The sequence below is a fragment of the Dermacentor albipictus genome, unplaced genomic scaffold (genome assembly GCF_038994185.2).
Source record: "Dermacentor albipictus isolate Rhodes 1998 colony unplaced genomic scaffold, USDA_Dalb.pri_finalv2 scaffold_12, whole genome shotgun sequence".
NCBI lineage: Eukaryota > Metazoa > Arthropoda > Arachnida > Ixodida > Ixodidae > Dermacentor > Dermacentor albipictus.
Genome location: NW_027225566.1, coordinates 2,571,814 through 2,594,047, shown reverse-complemented (window position 1 = coordinate 2,594,047; position 22,234 = coordinate 2,571,814). Strand labels below are relative to the sequence as shown.

Here is a 22,234-nt window from a genome sequence, read left to right as displayed (position 1 = left end):
CTAAAGCCACTCGAGTTCACGCTGCTCCTCCGGCGGCCATTTTACCAAGAAATTATGCCTTCCAACCACACTGTCGTGGACTGACTGTCGCGGACATCATCAGTCCCTTTCCACATAAGTATGAGGCTCGGAGCAGGAGCTATAGCGCTTGAAAGTAACCGGTGGCTTGACGAACCAACCAACTGAGCTACCTTTCCGGGCATCATTGAAGGGTCACGAGTTCAAATCACATGTTGTGTTGCTTTTTTAACGGGATAGCGTTAAGGAGCTCGTGTCGCAGAAAAGCCGGTGTCGTCGGCGTCGGTGTCGGCGTTTGCGGCGTTGACCGTGAGCGATAAATCACGGCAGGCGCTTCATAAATAAAAAGCAACTTCCAAGATTGGCCCGGTGGGAATCGAACCAGGGTCTCCGGAGTGTGAGACGGAGACGCTACCACTCAGCCACGAGTTCGATGCTTCCAAGCGGTGCAAACGCGCCTCTAGTGAATGCGGTGTTGCCTTCGAAACGAGCCGTGGAAAGTTATACTGCGGTGTATATCGGTAATTATGAACATGTAACGTACAGAAGTCACAATTACACGAGTTGCGAAGTGCGTTTCCGCTGCATTTCTTCTGCGCTTTCCGCACACGCAGAGCCATCTTGCGGCAAACACAGAAGACCCCCTCCTCTCAATGTACGGCGCTGCCCCGACAGGAGGCGCGCCGCGCGCGCATTGGGACCGCTGCCAGGCGCGTCGCGGGACTCCCTCCCTGACGACGCTTCGCCGTGCTCCCGGTTTAGATCACTATCTCTCTCCCTGCCCGTGCCGATCAAGACGTTTGGCTGGCGTAGATCGTTTCCCCTCCGAGACACCGAGTTCTTTGGTTCGTTCCGTTCGCTCAGGCGCACGTTTCGTTGCCGCGCCGAACGCTGCGTTGCTCGACGCTCACCGCGTGATAGGTGGGCGCTAAGTCCGATGCGGGGCGCATCGTAAGTGATCGCTGTGCCGTAGCGCATTGTCGACCCCTTGGCGGGTCGACGGGAACGCTGTCGCGTCCCACTCTTGAAGGCGAAGCTTAAGCGTCCTCCAATTTTTTCTTTCTTTTTAATGTCTTTTCTTTCATTTTATCACTGTACCGAAACCCTCCTAAAAAAATTATATATCCTTAATTATGTGTGGCCACACAAGTGCAGGTCATAAATACCAGGTTCTCCAGCCGAGTGCCATCCATGCGGTATAACCGAGCTCAGATTGGTCCACCTTGACTGATCAAATAGGGCACCACTGTAGGTTAAATGAGGCGTACAACTCCTGCGGGACCTGCCCTGGTTGCTCAGTGGTTATGGTGTTAGGCTGCTGAGCACGGGGTCGCGGGATCGGACCCCGGCCACGGCGGCCGCATTTCGATGGGGGCGAAATGCGAAAACCCCGTGTACTTAGAATTAGGTGCACGTTAAAGAACCTCAGGTGGTCGAAATTTTCGGAGTCCTCCACTACGGCGTGCATAATCAGAAAGTGGTTTTGTCACGTAAAACCCCATATTTTAATTTTTAATTTAACTCCTGTGGGGATGGTAGAGTATCCGTCTCTAGTGCAAGAGGACCGCTATTCCAATCCCGGTGCCGCGCAATTCTCCACCGGAAAATACAAAAAAAAACGTGTGGTGAGAAAATTGCACAAACAGGCCTGGAGTGCGGCCTGATCCCGGTGACTAGAACCGATAACGCACTCTCTCACCAGAGCAGGATTGGCCACCCTGGTGCAGTACTTGGCCGCAACCTCCTATATTAATACAACAATCAAACCCCGGCCCTCAATCTCCAGCAGCCGCGAAGCCACTGACCACGGCGGCGGTCAGATCTGTGACGCTGCAGAGGGTGCTAAGAATACCTGGCTCCGGACAGGCCGCCATTGGAATCTGAACCTGGCAACGTTTAACGTTAGAACGCTATCTAGTGAGGCGAGTCTAGCAGTGGTATTGGAGGAATTAGAGGGTAGTAAATGGGATATAATAGGGCTCAGTGAGGTTAGGAGGAAAAAAGAAGCATATACAGTGCTAAAAACCGGGCATGTACTGTGTTACCGGGGCTTAGCGGAGAGACGAGAACTAGGATTCGGATTCCTGATTAATAAGGAAATAGCTGGTAACATACAGGAATTCTATAGCATTAACGAGAGGATGGCAGGTCTTGTTGTGAAACTTAATAAGAGGTACAAATTAGAGGTGGTACAAGTCTATGCCCCTACATGCAGTCATGATGACCAGGAAGTCGAAAGCTTTTATGAAGACGTGGAATCGCCGATGGGTAAAGTCAAAAGAAAATACACTATACTGATGGGCGACTTCAATGCCAGGGTAGGCAAGAAGCAGGCTGGAGACAAGTCAGGGGGGGAATATGGCATAGGCACTAGGAGTAGTAGAGGAGAATTATTAGTATAGTTTGCAGAACAGAATAATATGCGGATAATGAATGCCTTTTTCCGCAAGCGGGTTAGTCGAAAGTGGACGTGGCGGAGCCCGAATGGTGAGACTAGAAATGAAATCGACTTCATACTCTACGCGAACCCTGGCATCATACAAGATGTAGACGTGCTCGGCAAGGTACGCTGCAGTGACCATAGGATGGTAAGAACTCGAATTAGCCTAGACTTGAGGAGGGAACGGAAGAAAATGGTACACAAGAAGCCAATCAATGAGTTAGCGGTAAGAGGGAAACTAGAGGTATTCCGGATCAAGCTACAGAACAGGTATTCGGCTTTAACTCAGGAAGAGGACCTTAGTGTTGAAGCAATGAACGACAATCTCATGGGCATCATTTAGGAGCGCGCAGTAGAAGTCGGTGGTAACGCCGTTAGACAGGAAACCAGTAAGCTATCGCAGGAGACGAAAGATCTGATCAAGAAACGGCAATGTGTGAAAGCCTCTAACCCTACAGCTAGAATAGAGCTGGCAGAACTTTCTAAGTTAATCAACAAGCGTAAGACAGCGGACATCAGGAACTATAATATGGATAGAATAAAACAGGCTCTCAGGAACGGAGGAAGCCTAAAAACAGTGAAGAAGAAACTAGGAATAGGAAGAATCAGATGTGTGCGTCAAAAGACAAAGCCGGCAATATCGTTACTAATATGGATGAGATAGTCCAAGTGGCTGAGGAGTTCTATAGAGATGTATACAGTACCTGTGGCACCCAGGACGATAGTGCAAGAGAGAATAGCCTAGAGGAATTCGAAATCCCACAGGTAACGCCAGAAGTAAAGAAAGCCTTAGGAGCTATGCAAAGGGGGAAGGCAGCTGGGGAGGATCAGGTAACAGCAGATTTGTTGAAGGGCGGTGGTCAGATTGTTTTAGAAAAACTGGCCACCCTGTATACGCAATGCCTCATAACCTCGAGCGTACCGGAATCTTGGAAGAACGCTAACATAATCCTAATCCGTAAGAGAGGGGACGCCAAGGTCTTGAAAAATAATAGACCGATCAGCCTACTGTCCGTTGCCTACAAACTATTTCCTTAGGTAATCGCAAATAGAATCAGGAGCGCCCTGCGTCAAGTAAAAGGGCCAGGCAGGATTCCGTAAAAGCTACTCAACAATAGACCATATTCGCACTATCAAACAGGTGATAGAGGAATGTGCGGAATATAACCAACCTTTATATATAGCTTTCATTGATTACGAGAAAGGATTTGATTCAGTCGAAACCTCAGCAGTCATGGAGGCATTGCGGAGTCAGGGTGTACACGAGTCGTACGTAAAAATACTGAAAGATATCTATAGCGGCTCCACAGCCACCGTAGTCCTCCATAAAGAAAGCAACAAAATCCCAATAAAGAAAGGCGTCAGGCAGGGAGATACGATCTCTCCAATGTTATTCACAGCGTGTTTACAAGAGGTATTCAGAGGCCTGGAGTGGGAAGAATTGGGGATAAAAGTTATAGAGAATACCTTAGCAACTTGCGATTGGCTGATGATATTGCATTGCTTAGTAACGCAGGAGACCAATTGCAATGCATGCTCACTGACCTGGGGAGGCAAAGCAGAAGGGTGGGTCTGAAAATTAATCTGCAGAAAACTAAAGTATTGTTTACCAGTCTCGGAAGAGAACAGCAGTTTACGATAGGTAGCAAAGCACTGGAAGTGGTAAGGGAATACATCTACTTAGGGCAGGTAGTGACCACGGATCCGGATCATGAGACTGAAATAACCAGAAGAATAAGAATGGGCTGGGGTGCGTTTGGCAGGCATTCTCAAATCATGAACAGCAGGTTGCCACTATCCCTCAAAAGGAAAGTGTATAACAGCTGTGTGTTACCAGTACTCACATATGGGGCAGAAACCTGGAGGCTTGCGAAAAGGGTTTTGCTGAAATTGAGGACGAGGCAACGAGCTATGGAAAGAAGAATGATGGGTGTAACGTTAAGGGTGAAGAAAAGAGCAGATTGGGTGAGGCAACAAACGCGGGTAAATGACATCTTAGTTGAAATCAAGAAAAAGAAATGGGCATGGGCGGGACATGTAATGTGGAGGGAAGATAACCGATGGTCACTAAGCAGTTTACGATAGGTAGCGAAGCACTGGAAGTGGTGAGGGAATACATCTACTTAGGGCAGGTAGTGACCACGGATCCGGATCATGAGACTGAAATAACCAGAAGAATAAGAATGGGCTGGGGTGCGTTTGGCAGGCATTCTCAAATCATAAACAGCAGGTTGCCACTATCCCTCAAAAGGAAAGTGTATAACAGCTGTGTGTTACCAGTGCTCACATATGGGGAAGAAACCTGGAGGCTTACGAAAATGGTTCTGCTGAAATTGAGGACGACGCAACGAGCTATGGAAAGAAGAATGATGGGTGTAACGTTAAGGGTTAAGAAAAGAGCAGATTGGGTGAGGCAACAAACGCGGGTAAATGACATCTTAGTTGAAATCAAGAAAAAGAAATGGGCATGGGCTGGACATCTAATGAGGAGGGAAGATAACCTATGGTCACTAAGGGTTACGGACTGGATTCCAAGGGAAGGGAAGCGTAGCAGGGGGCGGCAGATAGTTAGGTGGGCGGATGACATTAAGACGTTTGCAGGGACAACATGGCCACAATTAGTACATGACCGGGGAAGTTGGAGAAGTATGGGAGAGGCCTTTGCCCTGCAGTGGGCGTAACTAGGCTGATGATGATGATGATGCTGCTGATGATGATGATGAGCTTTCATTTCTTAATTTCCTACTGGGTCGAGCCGGTCAACACCACATCTGTAGGGCCAGTACAGATGGCGGTGTTTGCCGATTCGTCTGCCTCTCGACGCCTTTGTCGTCTAAACATGACGAGAAAGACACTCACTCACGACAATCATCAGGAAGGTTGAAGTATTTTAAAGAAATCTACTTTTAAAGCAAGAACAGTGGTGCATTGTGTGCTTCAGTTTTACACCGTGTCTTTTTTGCCACAACACACAGCTCAGTAAACCACAATTATTAAATGATGGCCGTAGGGTACAGCGCTCCTGTCTATTTATTTTGCTCGGATCCAACTTGTACTGGGGTGGCGCTGCTGCGCTGAGAGTGGACGGACTCATTTCATATGCTCTCCGTGTTTTTTGGACAATTTCTCTTTTTACCGACCACTTACTCTCACTTTTCGTGCCGTGGACTTGCTACCGCTGCTTCGGACATGGTGTTGCGCTTTCCATACCAAGGCAAGCAAGTTTTCATGTTTTTTTTTACCTTTTTCTTTTGGCCAAACCTGTTGTGACAGCTAAGCCTAAGAGCTGCCACGACCTTGATGCGTTCGCGCGCAGCTGCGGCAGCGACGCCGCACCCTGCCGTACCCAACGCCGCATCGAAGATGCCTTACACCGTAGAAGGCTCCGATATCACCGCCGAGGAGTTATCCGACGGCAGATGGACGGCGTTCGAGATGCAACGCCGCTACCGACGCCCATCTCCGCCTGAACAACAACCTGCCGGAGCCCAGGCGCCGGCCACGACGCTGTCTGCCCGGAATGCACGGCAACGCGGCAACCCTCCACCACCGACCAGGAAGCGCCCGCTTCCCCGCCTGCCCTCGGACGACCTCAAGATAAATAGTCCTTCGCCCGCAGGGCACACTGAACCTCCACACCATCGGCCCCACCCGACTGGCTGTTGCCATTTACGCAGCCGCAAATGTCGACCAATGCCTGGCAGTTACTGGCGGTCAGGTTAGAGTGCACCCTACTAACAACACATGACAGTGAGCACGCCTGACAGTGCTCATGCAGTGTCTTACGCCAAGGTCCGTGCCATAACCATCGACACCAAAGAAGTCCCGGTCGCCGCCTACGCCCCACCCCAGACAACTCCGTGCGGGATTCTGTAGCGGGCTTACAGCTATGAAAGCGACGCCGAAATCTTCGCCGAGCTTCGGGCTCGCAATCCCGACATCCCTATCGTTGCTGCATGGCGTATGGGCCAGACACGACACTTTGTCGTCACATTCGCCAACACCAAGCTGCCCCGATACATGCGGCATTTGGGCTTCACTTTTGAGGTCGTTCCTTACAAGGGGCGCCCGGAGGCTTGTTTCAACTGTCGCAAACTAGGTCACAGAACAGATGTGTGTGTGTGTGAGAACATTTATTGGAATGAGGCCCGGAGGCTCGACTTCTTAAGTCAAGGCGGGCCGCTCCCACGTTGGCACTGTCAGGCCAAGCCTTTCAGCGACATCATGGGCCCTCTGGACGGCCCTTAGTTGGTCCTGAAACAATGAGTTTTGAATCCTTTTCTCCCACTGTGTCCATTCTTCAATGAGGTTGGGGAGAGTCGCGGGGCACCCCGCCAGCATATGTCTGATTCCAATGATGTCATTACAATCGTTGCAGTCCATCCTAATCTCCCTCTCTGGATATATTTTATTAATGGTGTACGGTGTGGGATATGTACCTGTTAGCAATAAGCGCAGATCCATGTTTGAATTTTCCCAATTGGCGCCTTCTGAGTTGTTTACGAAAGTAAGATCTGGTGTGGAGTCCCTGCTTGTGGACGTGCCACAGCGGGTGGGATACGCCGGGTCAATCAATCAATCAATCAATCAAGCGCACCTGTGCTTCCCTTGACTTGGAGCGCCTTCTCTCCCTGGATTGATTGATTGAATCAATCAATCAATCAATCAGTCAATCAATCAATCATTTTATTTCGGTATCAAAGACACATGGTGGGTACAGACAAAAAGCCATTCATCAGGCTTGACAAGGTCATGACAAGGTCAGTAATCAAGCATAACCCCAGATCCATGGCAAGACTCCATAGCTCTTCTCCCTTCTTTCTGTTCCAAGCGTATCCCCACGTGTGATAGGGAGCATTAAAGTCCCCTCCAATAATGAGCGGGGAGTTTTTGGCAACCGAAAGCACCTTGTTGAAGAGTGCTCTAAACCTCTGTCTCGTGCCGTTAGGACTGCTGTAAATATTCAAACAGAAAACGCTTTGCGTCTTACCTCTGTTCCTTTTAAGTATTATCTCAACTAGAATAAATTCAAACCTGGAATGTCTAAGATGAATATCATGCTCAATGTATGGCAACTTTTTGTCAATGAGGGTCGCCAACCCCCTCCCCGTTTTTTTGTCTCTACATATAACTTTGTACCCAGTAAGCATAATTTCGTCCGCTAAGGTTTCCTGCAGCATAATTACTTTTGGCCTGGCCTCAGATGACCTGATCACCTGTCGCAGTGCTGCTTTTTTGTGTTGAAACCCGCGACAATTCCATTGCCACACGTTAAATCCATGATTACTGTCCTTTCTTATTAGGTGAGCCTGCCTTTCTGTTACCCACTACTTTCTTCTTTCTGATGGCCCCCGATAGTCCAGGAATGGACTTTATACTATCCGCCTCCGATGGCAGATACTCATCGTCGTCATGCCCTCGCGTCTCAATTTTCCTAAGTCTTTTCTCCGCCGTTAGTCTCCATTTCCACAATTTGTCCACTTTAAAGTTGGTCATTTCCACTGTCTGATGCTTTAATTGCATCTTTCATTTCACTGAGGGCTGAGAAGAATGACTCATCCTCGGAACTCACCACCCTCTTTTTAGGGGCAGGAGAGCTGGATTCTCCTGGATCGCTGCTTTTGCTTACAGGTCTATCTATCTCTACTCTAGCAGGGCTCGACTGCTCTTTTTTACGAAGCTCTGCTACCTGCCTTGTCAATTCTTCATTAGCTTTTCTTAAAGAAGTTACTTCTTTAATTAATTGCTCTATTCTGGCATCATTGTCATCACCCACAGCAGCCGACGCGCCCCCAACAACTCTCGTCACACCTTTTACTTTGTCAGCCCAAGTGGTTCCTGGCGTCTTCTCTCCAGGTGTTGAGCCTCTTTGCACAAAGCGCGCCTGTGCTTCCCTTGACTTGGAGCGCCTTCTCTCCCTGGATAGTGAACGATGCCTGGATCTGGTGCGACTCCTGGAGCGTGAGTGCTCCCTGTCCTTGGGGCGATGGTTGGGCGCCAGGTGTTGCGCTTCCGACTGCACCCCGGTTGACGACCCATCCCTGTTGCGCTCTCTTCGATGACGTCGTACTACGTAAGGGATTCGAAATCTTTGCTTACAAAACTTGTCGCCGGTAGGGTGATCGCCTTCACAAAATTTACACTTAGGTACACGCACATGTTCATCTCCTGGGTTGCGAGTTCCATATCCCCTGCACTGAACAATGTCAGGTGTTGGACACACATCAGAGCGGTGCCCGACCCTTCCGCAAGTGAAGCAGACGTCGAATCGCTTCCTGTAGAGGTAGCATCCCACTAGTGTGCATCCGTACCTGACAAAATTGGGCACTTTGAGTCCATCGAAAAGTACGATGACCGATCCCGACGTCTTGATGCGCTTGGCAGCCAGCTCAAGCGGGTTCAAGTCATGCACGATGTTTCTTGTTATAGCTTGCGAGTCTCTGATGTCCACTCTTCGGATGACGCCTTTGCATGTGGCATGGGGTGCCGCTTCGTATGCATTTGCCTCGTATTACGCTCCCATAATCTTGAAAGACTTGATTCTAACCTACTTCGCAGCATGTTCGATCTTAGGCGTGCTGACTACGATGATATGTTGAATGAAAATCAGGCAGACAACATCTTCACGGGCTTCCTCTTCCGTTAGGCCGGACGCCTCGATGACTGCGGAACCAATCGTGGTGGTGCTCACCTTGTTCAAATTGAGCTCTCCTCGAGGTCGTATAATGATCTTTGTGTGCTCCTCGGGCAGTTGAGGCATCCTCGAAGCTTTGATAACCCGATTCTTGACCATTCCACCGACGGCGGTTCCCTTGACTCCATGCTCTCGCTGATTACGTGGCAATGTGCTGTCCTCATCCACAGCCTTTGTGCTAGCTCGTGATCTCGGCCAGCCACTACTAGCCAGCCGTAGTCGTCCTGACCATTGTTTCTTTCATTTCCAGTAAAATCTTCATCTTCCATGTTTGTATCCGCCATGACTGCGGTCAGGTGGGCTTACCAGGCCCAGCAAAGGCCCTACTCCTCACTAAGGAGCAGAAAACGTTCCGTAAGATTGTGAAAAAACAATCCCCACCTCGAATCTTGGTGTCAGTAGATTCGCCGTCGCTTCGCGGATCCAGTGGTATGCTTCTTTTCGTTGCTCTCAAAACTGACGAGCGGAGCATGGAAAAAGAAATGGAGCCGATGCTTCCACGCCTGCACTGCTCGGTAATTCTTCTTCTTCAGAACAGATGTGTGACCAGAAACACGCCAACCCACCTGCCGCCGCTGCGGTGTGGCCCACGAACCTGAACCAGTCGGCCGACCACCCACTTGTCAAGCCACGTGCATCGTATGCAAAGGCCCACATCCCACTGGCAGTAGAAGCTGTAAATACCGTTTCGTGCCTTCCCACCGACCTAAATCTTCCAAATCCTCCACGGACACTGAAACTGACCCCTGCACCTTGTAACGTGGCCATCACTCTCGCTCTCGGAGCCGCGGCCGCCAACAACGACCCCCAGAAGATGACGCTTTCCCACCACTGCGAAGCAGTGGCTCCAGTCACAGCAGCCCTAGCCGCTCCCCATCGCGCTCTCGGGATACCCGAGCAACCTCCCAGGACGGGCCGGATACCAAGTCCACCAAACAGGTCGCGTGGAAGACCCCTCCACCAGCCACAAGCCAACTGCTCAACCCCCAGGTAAGGGAACTGGCAGATATGGTTAAACAACTACAGCTACAGCTAGCACAGGCAAATGCTAAAATTCATAGCCTTGAGTTTGCACAGGTGCACCCACAACCGCGGCCGCAGCAGGTGGCTCGCGCTCCCACCTCCGACCCCAGCAATGACCCCAACATGGACACCGACCAGCATAAGTGCAATAAGCGCAAGGCACCTCCCCCCCTCCTCTACCTTTGACCTTGATGCAAAATTTGAAACCTTTGACGCCCGCTTATCTAAAATAGAGGATGTTCTAAAACGGCTGACCCCCACTATCTACCACGTCATTGAACGCTGCACCAAAATGGCAGCCAATATTCCCACCCTAACCACACGCCTCGACCGCCTCACGGTCCCTCCGCAATCTGACGCCGTCACTACACCAAAGCCCACTCAGTCGCCTGGTGTGCCTCCCTCTACCGAGAGAGCAGCCGCGCGCGCCTCTGCTGGTGGTATTATCAAAACCGACGTAGCGTTTCCGCAGCGTCCCGAACCTTACAGGAAACGCGATGGCTAGTGCGCCCATCACAGTATGGCAGTAGAACTGCAGGGGCTTCAAGGCAAAGCGGAGAGCCTTTGAATATACCCTGCAGGCCCAGCCATTTACACCCCACATTATAGCGCTCCAGGAAACATACAACGACACCAAAGTCGCCAGGTATACCGCTTACATCCAATCGGTGGCGCCGGATCTCCGCCCGAGCACCGCCATCCTTGTACACCACAACCTCACCGCCAATCAACTCGATCTTGACTACTCCGAAGTCCCACACACTTTCGTGCAGGTCCTTCCAATCAGCCGAACGGAGTCCCCACTCAACATCCTAAACGTGTACAGCCCCCCAAGCGACAAGAGCACTAATGTAGCCACTCTCCTCCGCAAGTCGTGTGCGACCGCGCGGAACGAGATGGTACTTATAGTGGGTGACTAACGCACCACACGCCGAGTGGGGCTACCCCAGCAAACCTTGTGGTCGTAAAGGAGCCAAGGTTTGGGACACTACCCAGACACTGGCTCTGACGCTCCTCCTCGACCCCGAACGGCCCACCCGTTTCGGTAACAGCATCACGAAAGACAGCTGCCCCTACCTCACTTTCGCCCGCAACTTCCCAGATGCGTGCTGGGACAATCTCGGTATGAACATAGGTAGCGATCACTATGTTCTCAGCACTACCTTCGCAGCCACACACAGCAAGGGCGCCCACCGCACATTCAAACACACCAACTGGGACGCTTTCCGATACGTAAGATCTCGACCACCGCAAAGTCCCATAGACGACCTCGACACATCGACAGATACTCTGCTCCGCGACACAGCCAATGCCACCTCCACAGTCGCCCAGGAGGAGGGTGGCCAAACCCCAGATGCTAAACTCATGCATGTGTGGGAGGCCCAGCGCAGCCTCCACGCTCGCTGGCTCCGACGCAAACACAACCGCCCTCTCAACCTTGGCCTCACTCGCCTCGAACGAGAGATCAAAGCCTACTCCACAAAACTTAGGAACAATGGCATCAGACTTGCGACCGACTCGATGGGCAGTTGGGATGCAAGCACACATGGTTTCTGCTCAAGCACTTGCGTGATCCGACCCACACGAAGTCTGTATCACACAAGAATCTCAACCGCGTCATACACGTGTTTCTAGGCACGAACCTGGAACTCCTCGCTACCTTGAAAAACAAATACATAAACACCTCCACCGACATTCCCACCGCCTTAAATTACAAAGGCTCCCAGAGCCAAGACATGGACAGAGACATCATGGCGTCGGAAGTCCACGCCGCTCTCAACCGCATCAAGACTACCGCGGCCGCCGGCGATGACCATATCACCAACAAAATCCACCGCAACCTGGACGACCAGTCGGCCGCAGCACTTGTGAACCTTTTCAACCACCACTGGCATGAAGGTCGCCTTCTAGACTCCTGGAAGTATGCCAAGGTAATCTTCTTACCCAAACCAGGCAAACGACTCGATCTGGGCAACCTCCGGCTTATCTCGCTCACGTCTTGCCTGGGGAAGGTTATGGAGCACGTAGCTCTGAACAGACTCCACACTCACGCAGACAAGGAGGATCTCCTCCCATCCACCATGTTTGGGTTCCGGGCTGGACTCTCTACCCAAGACATCATGTGGCAGATACAACATGACATACTCGACCCGGCTCCCATCCGGGTGACACGCACCATTCTCGGCCTCGACGTCAGTAAAGCATTCGACAACGTGTCGCACGCTTCTATACTGACCAACCTCTCGCAGATGAATGTAGGCACTCGCACCTACAACTATATTGCCAACTTTCTTCACTACCGCACTGCTGAACTCCACATTGGAGACATCTGCAGTGACAAAGTCACCATGGGCACCCGAGGAACACCATAGGGAGTTGTTTTGTCCCCGTTCCTATTCGACATTACTATGCGAGGCCTTCCCACACTTCTCGACGCCATATCCCACATTAAGCACTCAATATACGCCGACGATATTACCCTGTGGACAAACTCTGGCTCGGACGGGGAGATACAATATTCACTTCAACAGGCAATCGACACCGTGCACACTTACGTGCAGGCAAACGGTCTCGTTTGTTCGCCCACCAAGTCTGAACTGTTAGTTACACGAGACAGACGTGTTCGTCGACCCGTCCCCGGCCCTCAAGAGCCGATCACGCTCCACATTGCCACCCACCCCATAGCCCCCGTACAGACCATCCGCGTGTTAGGCATGCTGGTGCAGAACAACACGCAGAACTCGGAAGCCATCCAACGCCTCCTAACCACAGCCCACCAAATCAACGCCCTGATCCGCTGCACTGCCACTCGCCGCAGCGAAATGCGGGAAACCGACCTCTGCCGCCTCACACCAGCCTACCTCATTACTAGGATTGTCTACACATACCCTCATTACCACCTCCACCGCAAAGACGAAGAGGCGGTAAATAGCATCATCCGCTCGGCGTACATGGTGGCAATGGGACTGCCCCAGTCCGGCAGCACACAGCGTCTCCTCCAGCTTGGAGTATACAACACCCTCACAGAGCTGATAGAGGCACACAAGACTGCACAGATACACCGTCTTTCTCCCACCGAACACGGTCGTTACATTCTTCATCGTCTTAACATCAACCCTACAGGTGACATCCACCTCACTGCTCCCCTCCCAACTGGAGTCTTCAGTCGGCTGGTCATCAAACTCATGGCCAAGAATATGCTATCCGGCCGTCATGATAGGCGCCGCCAACTGAAGGCACAAGCCTTAGACGTCACCTACTCCGCCGACGAACATGCCATGTACGTGGACGCGGCGAAATGCGACTCTAAAACATACGTAGCCTGCGTAGCGACGCCAAACACTACTCTCATCAGTGCCACTACAGTGCGCACACACTCCTCCACCGCTGCCGAAGAGGTCGCGATCGCGCTAGCCATCGCGGATCCTCGCGGATCCCCGCACAAGCGCGGTTCTCAGCGACTCTACACAAGCCATCCAAAATTTCTCAAAAAACTCACTCTGTCTCCCCGCCGCACACATCCTCCGCGGTTGCGCTCTCGACAGAACTGTAAGCTTAGTGTGGGTGCCTGCTCACGCGGGTAACTCTGGAAACGGAGGGGTCGACTGTTTAGCCCGAGGTCTAACTAACCGGGAGGCCGGCCCCTCGAACCCAGATGCGCTCGCAGAGGCCCCCAAATCCTATGCTGACATTACCAACTTCTACAAGGAGACGAGACGCGTGTACCCGCCACCCCACCCCAACCTCGAACGAGCGCAAGCCACCATGCTTCCCAGACTGCAGACCGATTCAATTCTCAGTCATTCTAGGCTTTATTTAATCACTGGAGGTGATTACGACCCCATCTTTACTAAGTGCGACCATGGAGTGTTTGCCACTCGGGCACACATTCTCTGGGGATGCGAGGGCAACCCTCCCTCACAATCATTACTGCCAGCTCCCTCCGAAGAGGGTTGGAACCAGCTGCTGACAAGAGCAGACAAGAAAACGCAACTCGCACTAGTCTCGTGGGCCCAGGACGTCGCCCCACCTGGGAGCCCCACTAGGCCTACCTGCCCTAACTTCCTACCCTGCAGTGGCAAATAAAGTTCTCTCTCTCTCTCTCTCGAACTTGAACTATACTGACCGGCACCCAAGGTTTGAGATCTCACTCGTCTGTAATCCCAATAGTCTTTCCATTTCACAAGGCACGGATGATCCCCCCTCAGCTCAAAGCACATGACGGCGTGGCTGTACGAGAAGATGGAGCAGCGTTATGTGTTACGTAAGACAAGGGAATCGCTTGCGGTTTAGCATTATTTCCGTGCCAACGTGCCAATGCGTGGGGTCGTCATTTTCAGAGCAAATGCAGGTCCGCAATGAACAAGAATCCATTTGGATCTGTCCCAGTTCTTGCAGATCTCCATATTGCTGTTTATTCATTGGTGTGGCGATGCAGGCTGCGCATGAGATTTACGATCTGTGCCGCCTCTCATCGTAATCTCCTCTCATTTTGTGAGATCGCCACTTAAGCTTACTTATTATATAATGTGGCAAAGAATGCAGGTGAGGCTCCTCCTTAAAAAAAACGCCGCGTGCCTACACTCCGTCCTTCCGCGCTTTAAGAAACAGTTTTCTTACAGATGGTGTCGGCGCGAAGAGGGTGTGCCCTAGTTCTTAGCGAACAGTGAGCGCGGTGATGTCACCTACCGCATGGAGAAACAACTAAAATTATGAACTGTATGGATGATGAGAACTGTTGACAGCTGAAACATCTCATTTGAATAGGAGAGGGACTTCACCGACCTTCTCTACAAATTATAATCTCGCATAACCAATCCCCCTCCCCCCAACCCCTTATGTGTGAGTGCACGCCACCACCTCGGTCTACCAAGACAGGCCGAATGGTCTGGTTCATCTCTTCGCAGACATGCATGTGACTTGCACTCGCCACACAAAGAGCTCCCATCGCAGGGTGACGCGTTTCGCGACAAGCAAGCGCCAAGGACAGGGGAACGGGAAAAAGACATGGATGGTCCGATTCGCTGGCACATTTACACAAGTTCAATTTGAAAAGCCCTTACGGCTGCATTGTCGATTTCATATTTAATATTAGTACAAATATATTATGAATTTCCGAGTTAGCGAGCAGTTAAGCAGCATTCACTTTCGATAGTTCAGAAGCAACCCCGCGGAGGAGTAACTGTTGGAAGGCTGTTGCAGGACAAAAGGCTGCCGAGTTACAGCGTGAAAGGCCGATCTAATTGGGAGCGCTCAGAAAAGCGAATAATGCGTTCACATAATGTGTCGAAAAACAAGCACTTCTAAGAAGACATCGCTGGAATTTATTAACAGGGAGAATACGGAATGTTACAGCGATGATGAAAGAACAAAATGTATATCTACTAAAATGTGTTCACAATGGCCCATATTGACCTTAATGTAAACAAGCTATCCTTGCAGTCACGTCGTTTTCCTTGATATCCAGTCAAAATAATCAGGCTGTGCACTCTTTTAGAGAAGCTCATATGGTAAAGGACAAAATTAAGTAAGCGGAAGTGTCATGATTCATGAGGTACTTATCATTATAGTATTCGTCATCTTAACCCGAGATGCAAAAAAACTAAGTTCACTTACAAGCATAACACAGCACATTTACAGACGAATACTTCTGTTTGTTGTTGTTGTTGTTGTTGTTGTTTTTGTCACAGGGGGACAGATCGTTCCTGGACCTCCAGGACCTCCAGGCCCTCCGGGACCGCCTGGTCCTGCATATATGCCACCCAAGAACACCGTCCCTCCGCCCTCCATTGTCCCAGGGGTGAGAGATGTTGCTCTTTATATATAAATAAATAAATAAATAAATACATGAAAGAAACAAATACCAACCACAAAAACAAGTAAAGAAATAAAGAAACAAGTAAACGAACGAACCAACAATGTGGTTCACTGGTTATTTATCATGTTCTAAAAGCTATTTCAATACTATTCTTGAATTCACGTTTCTGTTACATGCAGGACATAATGCCTACAAAGTTTTAAATAAAAAAAGCTCTCGAATAGTTTCCTTGCACTACATTTATCACATCAAGATGGCAAGTTGGGCCAGTTGGTTGGGATTCATAGTAACATTCGTTACAGCGCAACACAAGACGAGGAGAAAAGAAGGTATAAAACGACGACACGACTCGGACTCTCAACTGATATTTTATTGAAGATATGTGTAACATATATGTAGGTGCCATTTGATAACCATGACAAGCGCGAGACACAGAGATGCATCGAGGCAACTGTGACCAACTAACCCATAATGAAAATTGATATAGGTAACGTAGTTCCTTGTCATGAAATGCGATAGACGGTTCGCTGATACATGCCTTGACCCTAATTTTTATATTGTAAGCCTCAGCGATTTCCCTTGTTATTCGGCTCATCTGTTTTAAAATGTATTAGTTTTTTTTCTAAATAGGGCGACAAGCGCACGATTTCCAATGCTGCGGGAGAGGAAGGGGCGCAACCCCTTTGAAAGATGGCTCATGCTCCCTAAGTCGAACATACACACAGCGCTTCGTCTACCTCACGTACTCTCTACCATAACATAATGGAATGGCACACACAACCTGCTCAGCGCAAGTGATGTACCTCAGCGATGATGATGTACCAAAGTGATGATTTACATGTTTGACAGATCACTTTTCCTTTACTTGCTTATCCTTCGTCAAATTATCAACTAACGGGCATATGCGACCTATGTTATCTTTGGCAGCAGAACGAACATCAATCCTGTACCTTGAACCAACGTTCTTAAGCCCATGCGCCAACTTGTGTTCATACGGTGCTACTGCGTGTCTTTTTTTTTGCTTTTCTCTTCTAATTTAGTTTTAATACCTTGGTCATCTACGCTCCTGACGCCGCGAACCATACTTTCATTCACATAATAAATATTCACTCCGGGGTAATCAGCGTCCAGTAAACGATTTACCGTATCAGAAAAAAGCAGCTTCGATATATGAAAACATGACTTCCTTAATGCAGCATTTAGGACAGTCTTGGCTTTAGCCCGTTTGACTAGTTTAGAATGACCGGATTTATAGTTCAAAGTGGGGTTAACCGAGCTGGGATCATATTCCAAGAACACATATTTTTTACCAAAGGTTAATCTCAGGTCCAGAAACTGCAGTTGATGATCCTTAGGTACTTCGAATGTAAAATCAAGTCCCTTGCCCTGCTGCCTGAAAATCGTCAAAATTTCATCAACACCCTCGGGTCACTGGTAAAAAATATAACGAAATTATCAACATAGCGAAAAGCCTTATTGGAAAGCTTATAAAGGTGGCCCTCTAGTTGCCTATCGATATAACCTAGAAAAATGTCCGTAATGATACGAGCTATGCACGGCCCAATGCATACCCCAGATTTTTGTATAAACAGACCCCCTATCACGAAGCAGAGTTAGATTTCAAGTAAAAGGACAGAAGTTCAAGAAAGGCTTCTACTGAGATACCGCAACCATTGATGAAGGCTTTTTCATCATTCTCACACACTATGCAGTCCTTAACAAATTTGATAACGTGGGCATGTGGAAGGGAGTAATATAGGTTTTCCACATCTACTCTGAAGGCATACCGGATGTTCAACCAACTGTCTTGCAGGTACTTGGACACATTATCCGAATCGGCTATCCGGAACGGATACACTGTTCTTAAGCGCACTAGATTCTTCTGTAGAAATCGTGACACACTTAACTGCAAGCTGTCCTTTTCCGAGACTAAGGCCCGGAACGGCATGACATCCTTGTGCGATTCACAGTAAAGAAAACCTGTAGTTCCAGAATTTTGCTTTTTTTTGCTTTTTAAACGTTGCAAATTCATTCCTTCTAACAAAGCTAGTGCTTGCTGCTTGATTTTGGCAGCCTTAACCTTTACACCTTTGAAATTTTTCTGAAATGCATCCTCAGGCATTTGTGAATCACATCAAAATTCATGACAGCGAAGTACCCTTCTGTTTCTGCTACTAACACATGTAAATTCTTCTCACACAGAAAATGAACTAAGGGTCTAAGCACGTCCGTGCCAACCCTCCCTCTTCCTGTCCTAGCAATAGCATCTCCACACTCCGAAACACACCTTGCACGTTCGTCCTCTTTGGCACACCTTGAGCCCGACCTTGATGTGGCCACCTTCTCAAAGGGGCTCAGGTGAGATTCGATGCAGTACTTCGGGCCGAGATCCAATAACCGCTTGTGTTCCTCCGGAATAAGCGTCGTGCTCAGGTAAAGCACATTGCCCTGAACACGTCGCTTTTTCTTCACCAGGAGCCTAGGTCGAACTGTGTGCCAAAGGAATTCACTGGTGCAATCGACCATGTTGCACAACTGCCGATATTGGCGTGAAGATGGGCGTCTCTCTAGAGAATTTTCAAACGTGATTATGGATTCGAAGTAAGACTTTAGGAGTTCTCACCGGTCGCCACCACTCAGACTTGAGAATTTTGCACAACCTTAGTGAATGTCCAGCGGAAGGCTGGAGCCATCCGCACAGCAGTGTATGCAGTATAATTCTAGTATATACAGCTATTTTATTTGCGTCAACTCAAAACTTCAAGACCCAGTCTTTATGGCAGTCATGAGAGTCGTGTGTGTATGTAGGGCCAGAATTGCGTCCTGGCACGTCAGACAACGAATCTGCCCAGCCGAAGTGCAGTTGCTGTGCGAGTGGCTCCAGCCTTTCGTAGGGAATTCACGAAGGTTGTGCAATATTCTCAAGTACGAGTGGTGGCGACAGGTTAGAACTCTTAAGGACTTACTTCGAATTGCGTGTGCAAATCCCCTAGAGAGTCCCCAACCTTCACGCCAATATGGGCAGTGGCCCAACATAGCCGATTCCACCAGTGGAATTCCTTCGGCACATGGTCGACCTACGCCCCCGGTGAAAAAAAAGGGTAACATCTTAAGGGCCATGTGCTTAACCTGAGCACGACGCTTATTCCGGAGGAACACAAGCAGGTATTTGGACTCGGTCTGAAGTACTGCATCGAATCTCACCTGAACCCCTTTGAGAATGTGGCCACATCAAGGTCGGTCTCAAGGTGTGCCAAAGAGGACGAAAGTGCAAGGTGTGCTTCGGAGTGTGGAGATGCCATTGCTAGGACAGGAAGAGGAAGGGGTGGTAAAAACGTGCTTAGACTTTCAGTGCATTTTCTGTGTGAAAATATTTTACATGTCTTAGTAGCAGAAAAAGAAGGGTACTTCCCTGTCATGAATTCTGATGTGTATTCACAAAAGTCTGAGGATCCATTTCAGGAAAATTTCAAAGGTGTAAAGTTTAAAGCTGCAAAATCAAGCAGCAAGCACTATCTTTGTTAGAAGGAATGAATTTCGAACGTAGAGCGGTCAGCGTAAAAAACAGCTAAATTCTGCAACAACAGGGGCGCTATAACGTAAAACTATTCCAAACTTTTCTATTCCAATTCTGCTATGAGCCCTCTGCGATTGGTCAAAAACTTTTTTCGACCACCCCCCATTTCACCTGTCTGTCACGCGACGTTACAAAAACCGCAATACCTCCCCATCTGATATGATGAGTGCACACTTATTATGCATGATTTGACAGAAAAAAGAAAAACAGTTATTTCTGATTCGACCCCTTTTCGCCATTAGCCCTCGGCTATTGGTAATATGTTTTCGGGCTGCACCCACTTTACCTGCCTGTCACGCAACGTCACAAAACCGCACGAACTCACCGCGTCAAAGTGACGTGTACGCGATAAAGATGCATTAATATGCCGAACAAAACTGAATTTTTTTCGGGATAGTCGCAGGCTGCCCGTTCCGAAAGGAATAAAACATAGCTGCCGCCGATCGCTGACACGCTGGCTACTCGCACCTGCCGGAGAGCATGGGTGTATTTGCGTATAATAAAACTTCTTGCGTGACCGTGTAATGTTTTTAAGCACTTTCGACACGTTTACTACCTCATTCTGCCAACTCTTCTTTGCTGAGGGTCAATTTTAGCGTCATTCTTAAGCTTCCGTTGCATGCCGCCGCGATTTTCGACCAGCCACCACAACCTAAGTAAGGGAAAGCCGACCAATCGCAGACGCCTGCACCACCCTCTTCATCCGGTTACCGGTTTTCAGTGCACTGGCTCTGCCCTAGTGAATCCCTCTCCACTTGAACGTTCTCCTCGCCTCTTGTCAACCAATTAGATACAACAAGCCGCTTAGTGTAGGCAATGCTATTCGTTTTTCAAGGAAACAAAAGGGACCTCCTATGAATGAGGAGAGCGTTTGATTGGTCTGTTTAGACAACCCTATGGGTGACCGCCCGGGGCTTGCGTCGGTGGTTACGCAAATTTGACGTCAGGACATTGGAATAGAAACATATTGGAATAGTTTTACGTTATAGGGCCCCAGGTTTTCTTTACTGTGAATCGCACAAAGATCACATGCCGTTCCGGGCCTTAGTCTAGGAAAAGGACAGCTGGTAGTTAAGTGTGTCTCAATTTCTACAGAGGAATCTAGTGCGCTCAACAATAGTTTATCCTTCCCGGATAGCCGACTCGGATACTGTGTGCAAATAGCTGAACGACTGTTCGTTGAACATCCGGTATTCCTTCAGCGTAGATGTGGAAAACTTATATTACTCCTTTCTACATGCCTAGGTTATGAAATGTAATAAAGACTGCATAGTGTGTGACAATGATGAAAAAGCCTTCATCAATGGTTGCGGTATATCTGTATCTTTGTTTCGTAGAGAGGGGGTCTGTTTATACAAAAATCTGGGGTATGCATTGGATCGTGCGTAGCTCCAATCATTAGTGACACTTTTCTAGGTTATATTGATAGGCAACTAGAGGGCCAGCTTTCTAAACATTGCAATAAGGTTTTTCGCCATGTTAATGATTTCGTTATATTTTTTACCAGCGACATTCACCCCGAGGGTGTTGATGAAATTTTGACGTTATTCAGGCAGCACGGCAAGGGCCTTGATTTTACTTTTTAAGTCCCTAAGGATCATCAACTGCAGTTTCTAGACCTGAGATTACCCTTTGGTAAAAATCGTGTGTGCTTAAAATATGATCCCAGCTCGGTTAAGCACATTTTGAACTACAAATCCGGTCATTCTAAACTAGTGAAGCGGGCTAAAGCGAAGACTATCCTAAATGCTTCATTAAAGAAGTCATGTTTTCATTTGTCGAACGCTGCTTCTTCTGGTGATGTAAATCGTTTACTGGACGCCGGTTACCGCGAAGTGAATATTTAATCTGTGAGGGAAAGTATGGTTCGCGGCGTCAAGAACATAGACGACCACGGTAGTAAAACTTAATTACAAGAGAAAAAAGAACACGCAGTAGCACCGTATGTTCACAAGTTAACGCATGTGCTTAAGAACGTTGGTTCAAAGTACAGGATTGATGTTCGTTCGTCTGCGAAACACAAAATAGGTAGCATGTGCCCGTTAGTTGATAATTTGATGAAGGACAAGCAAGTAAAGGGAAAGTGCTTGGTCAAACATGTGAACAGGTAAATTACTTGTGCTAAGCAGGTTGTGTATGCCATTCCATTATCTTATGGTAGAAAGTACGCGGGACAAACGAAGCGCTGTGCGAATGTTCGACTTAGGGAGCATGAGCCATCTTTCAAAGGGGTTGTGCCACTTCCCCTGCCGGAGCACTGGAAGTCGTGCGGTTGTCGCCCCTATTTTAATGAAACGAATGTCATTTTTAAATACTCGAGCGAATCTTCAAGGGAAATCGCTGAAGCTTACAATATAAAAATTAGGGACAAGGCATGTATCAGCGAATCGTCTATCGCTCTTCACGACAAGGAACTGTGTTACCTATATGAATTTTGATTATGCGTAAGTTGGTCACAGTGGCCTCGATGCATCTCTGAGTCTCGTGCATCTTATGGTTATCAAAGGCACCTATATGTGTTAGACTCATCCTAAATAAAAGTTGAGAGTCAGAGTCGTGTCGTCGTTTTATACCTTCTTTTGTCCTCGTCTTGTGTTGCGCTGTAACGAATGTTACTATGAACTTCATTTAACTACATATTTAGCGGCACGTCCCCAAACATCG

At 48.8% G+C, this 22,234-nt stretch overlaps 1 protein-coding gene across 4 annotated transcripts in view; it reads left to right on the top strand.

Moving 5' to 3' along the window:
* LOC135921356 (collagen alpha-1(XVIII) chain-like) overlaps positions 1-22,234 on the top strand; it is an 840,088-nt gene that overhangs the window by 761,098 nt on the left and 56,756 nt on the right. For all 4 annotated transcript variants that reach the window (XM_065455691.1, XM_065455690.1, XM_065455689.1 and 1 more), the window contains one exon: positions 15,866-15,975. In XM_065455691.1, the coding sequence (XP_065311763.1) occupies positions 15,866-15,975 (110 nt within the window). The remainder of the gene's footprint in view (positions 1-15,865; positions 15,976-22,234) is intronic.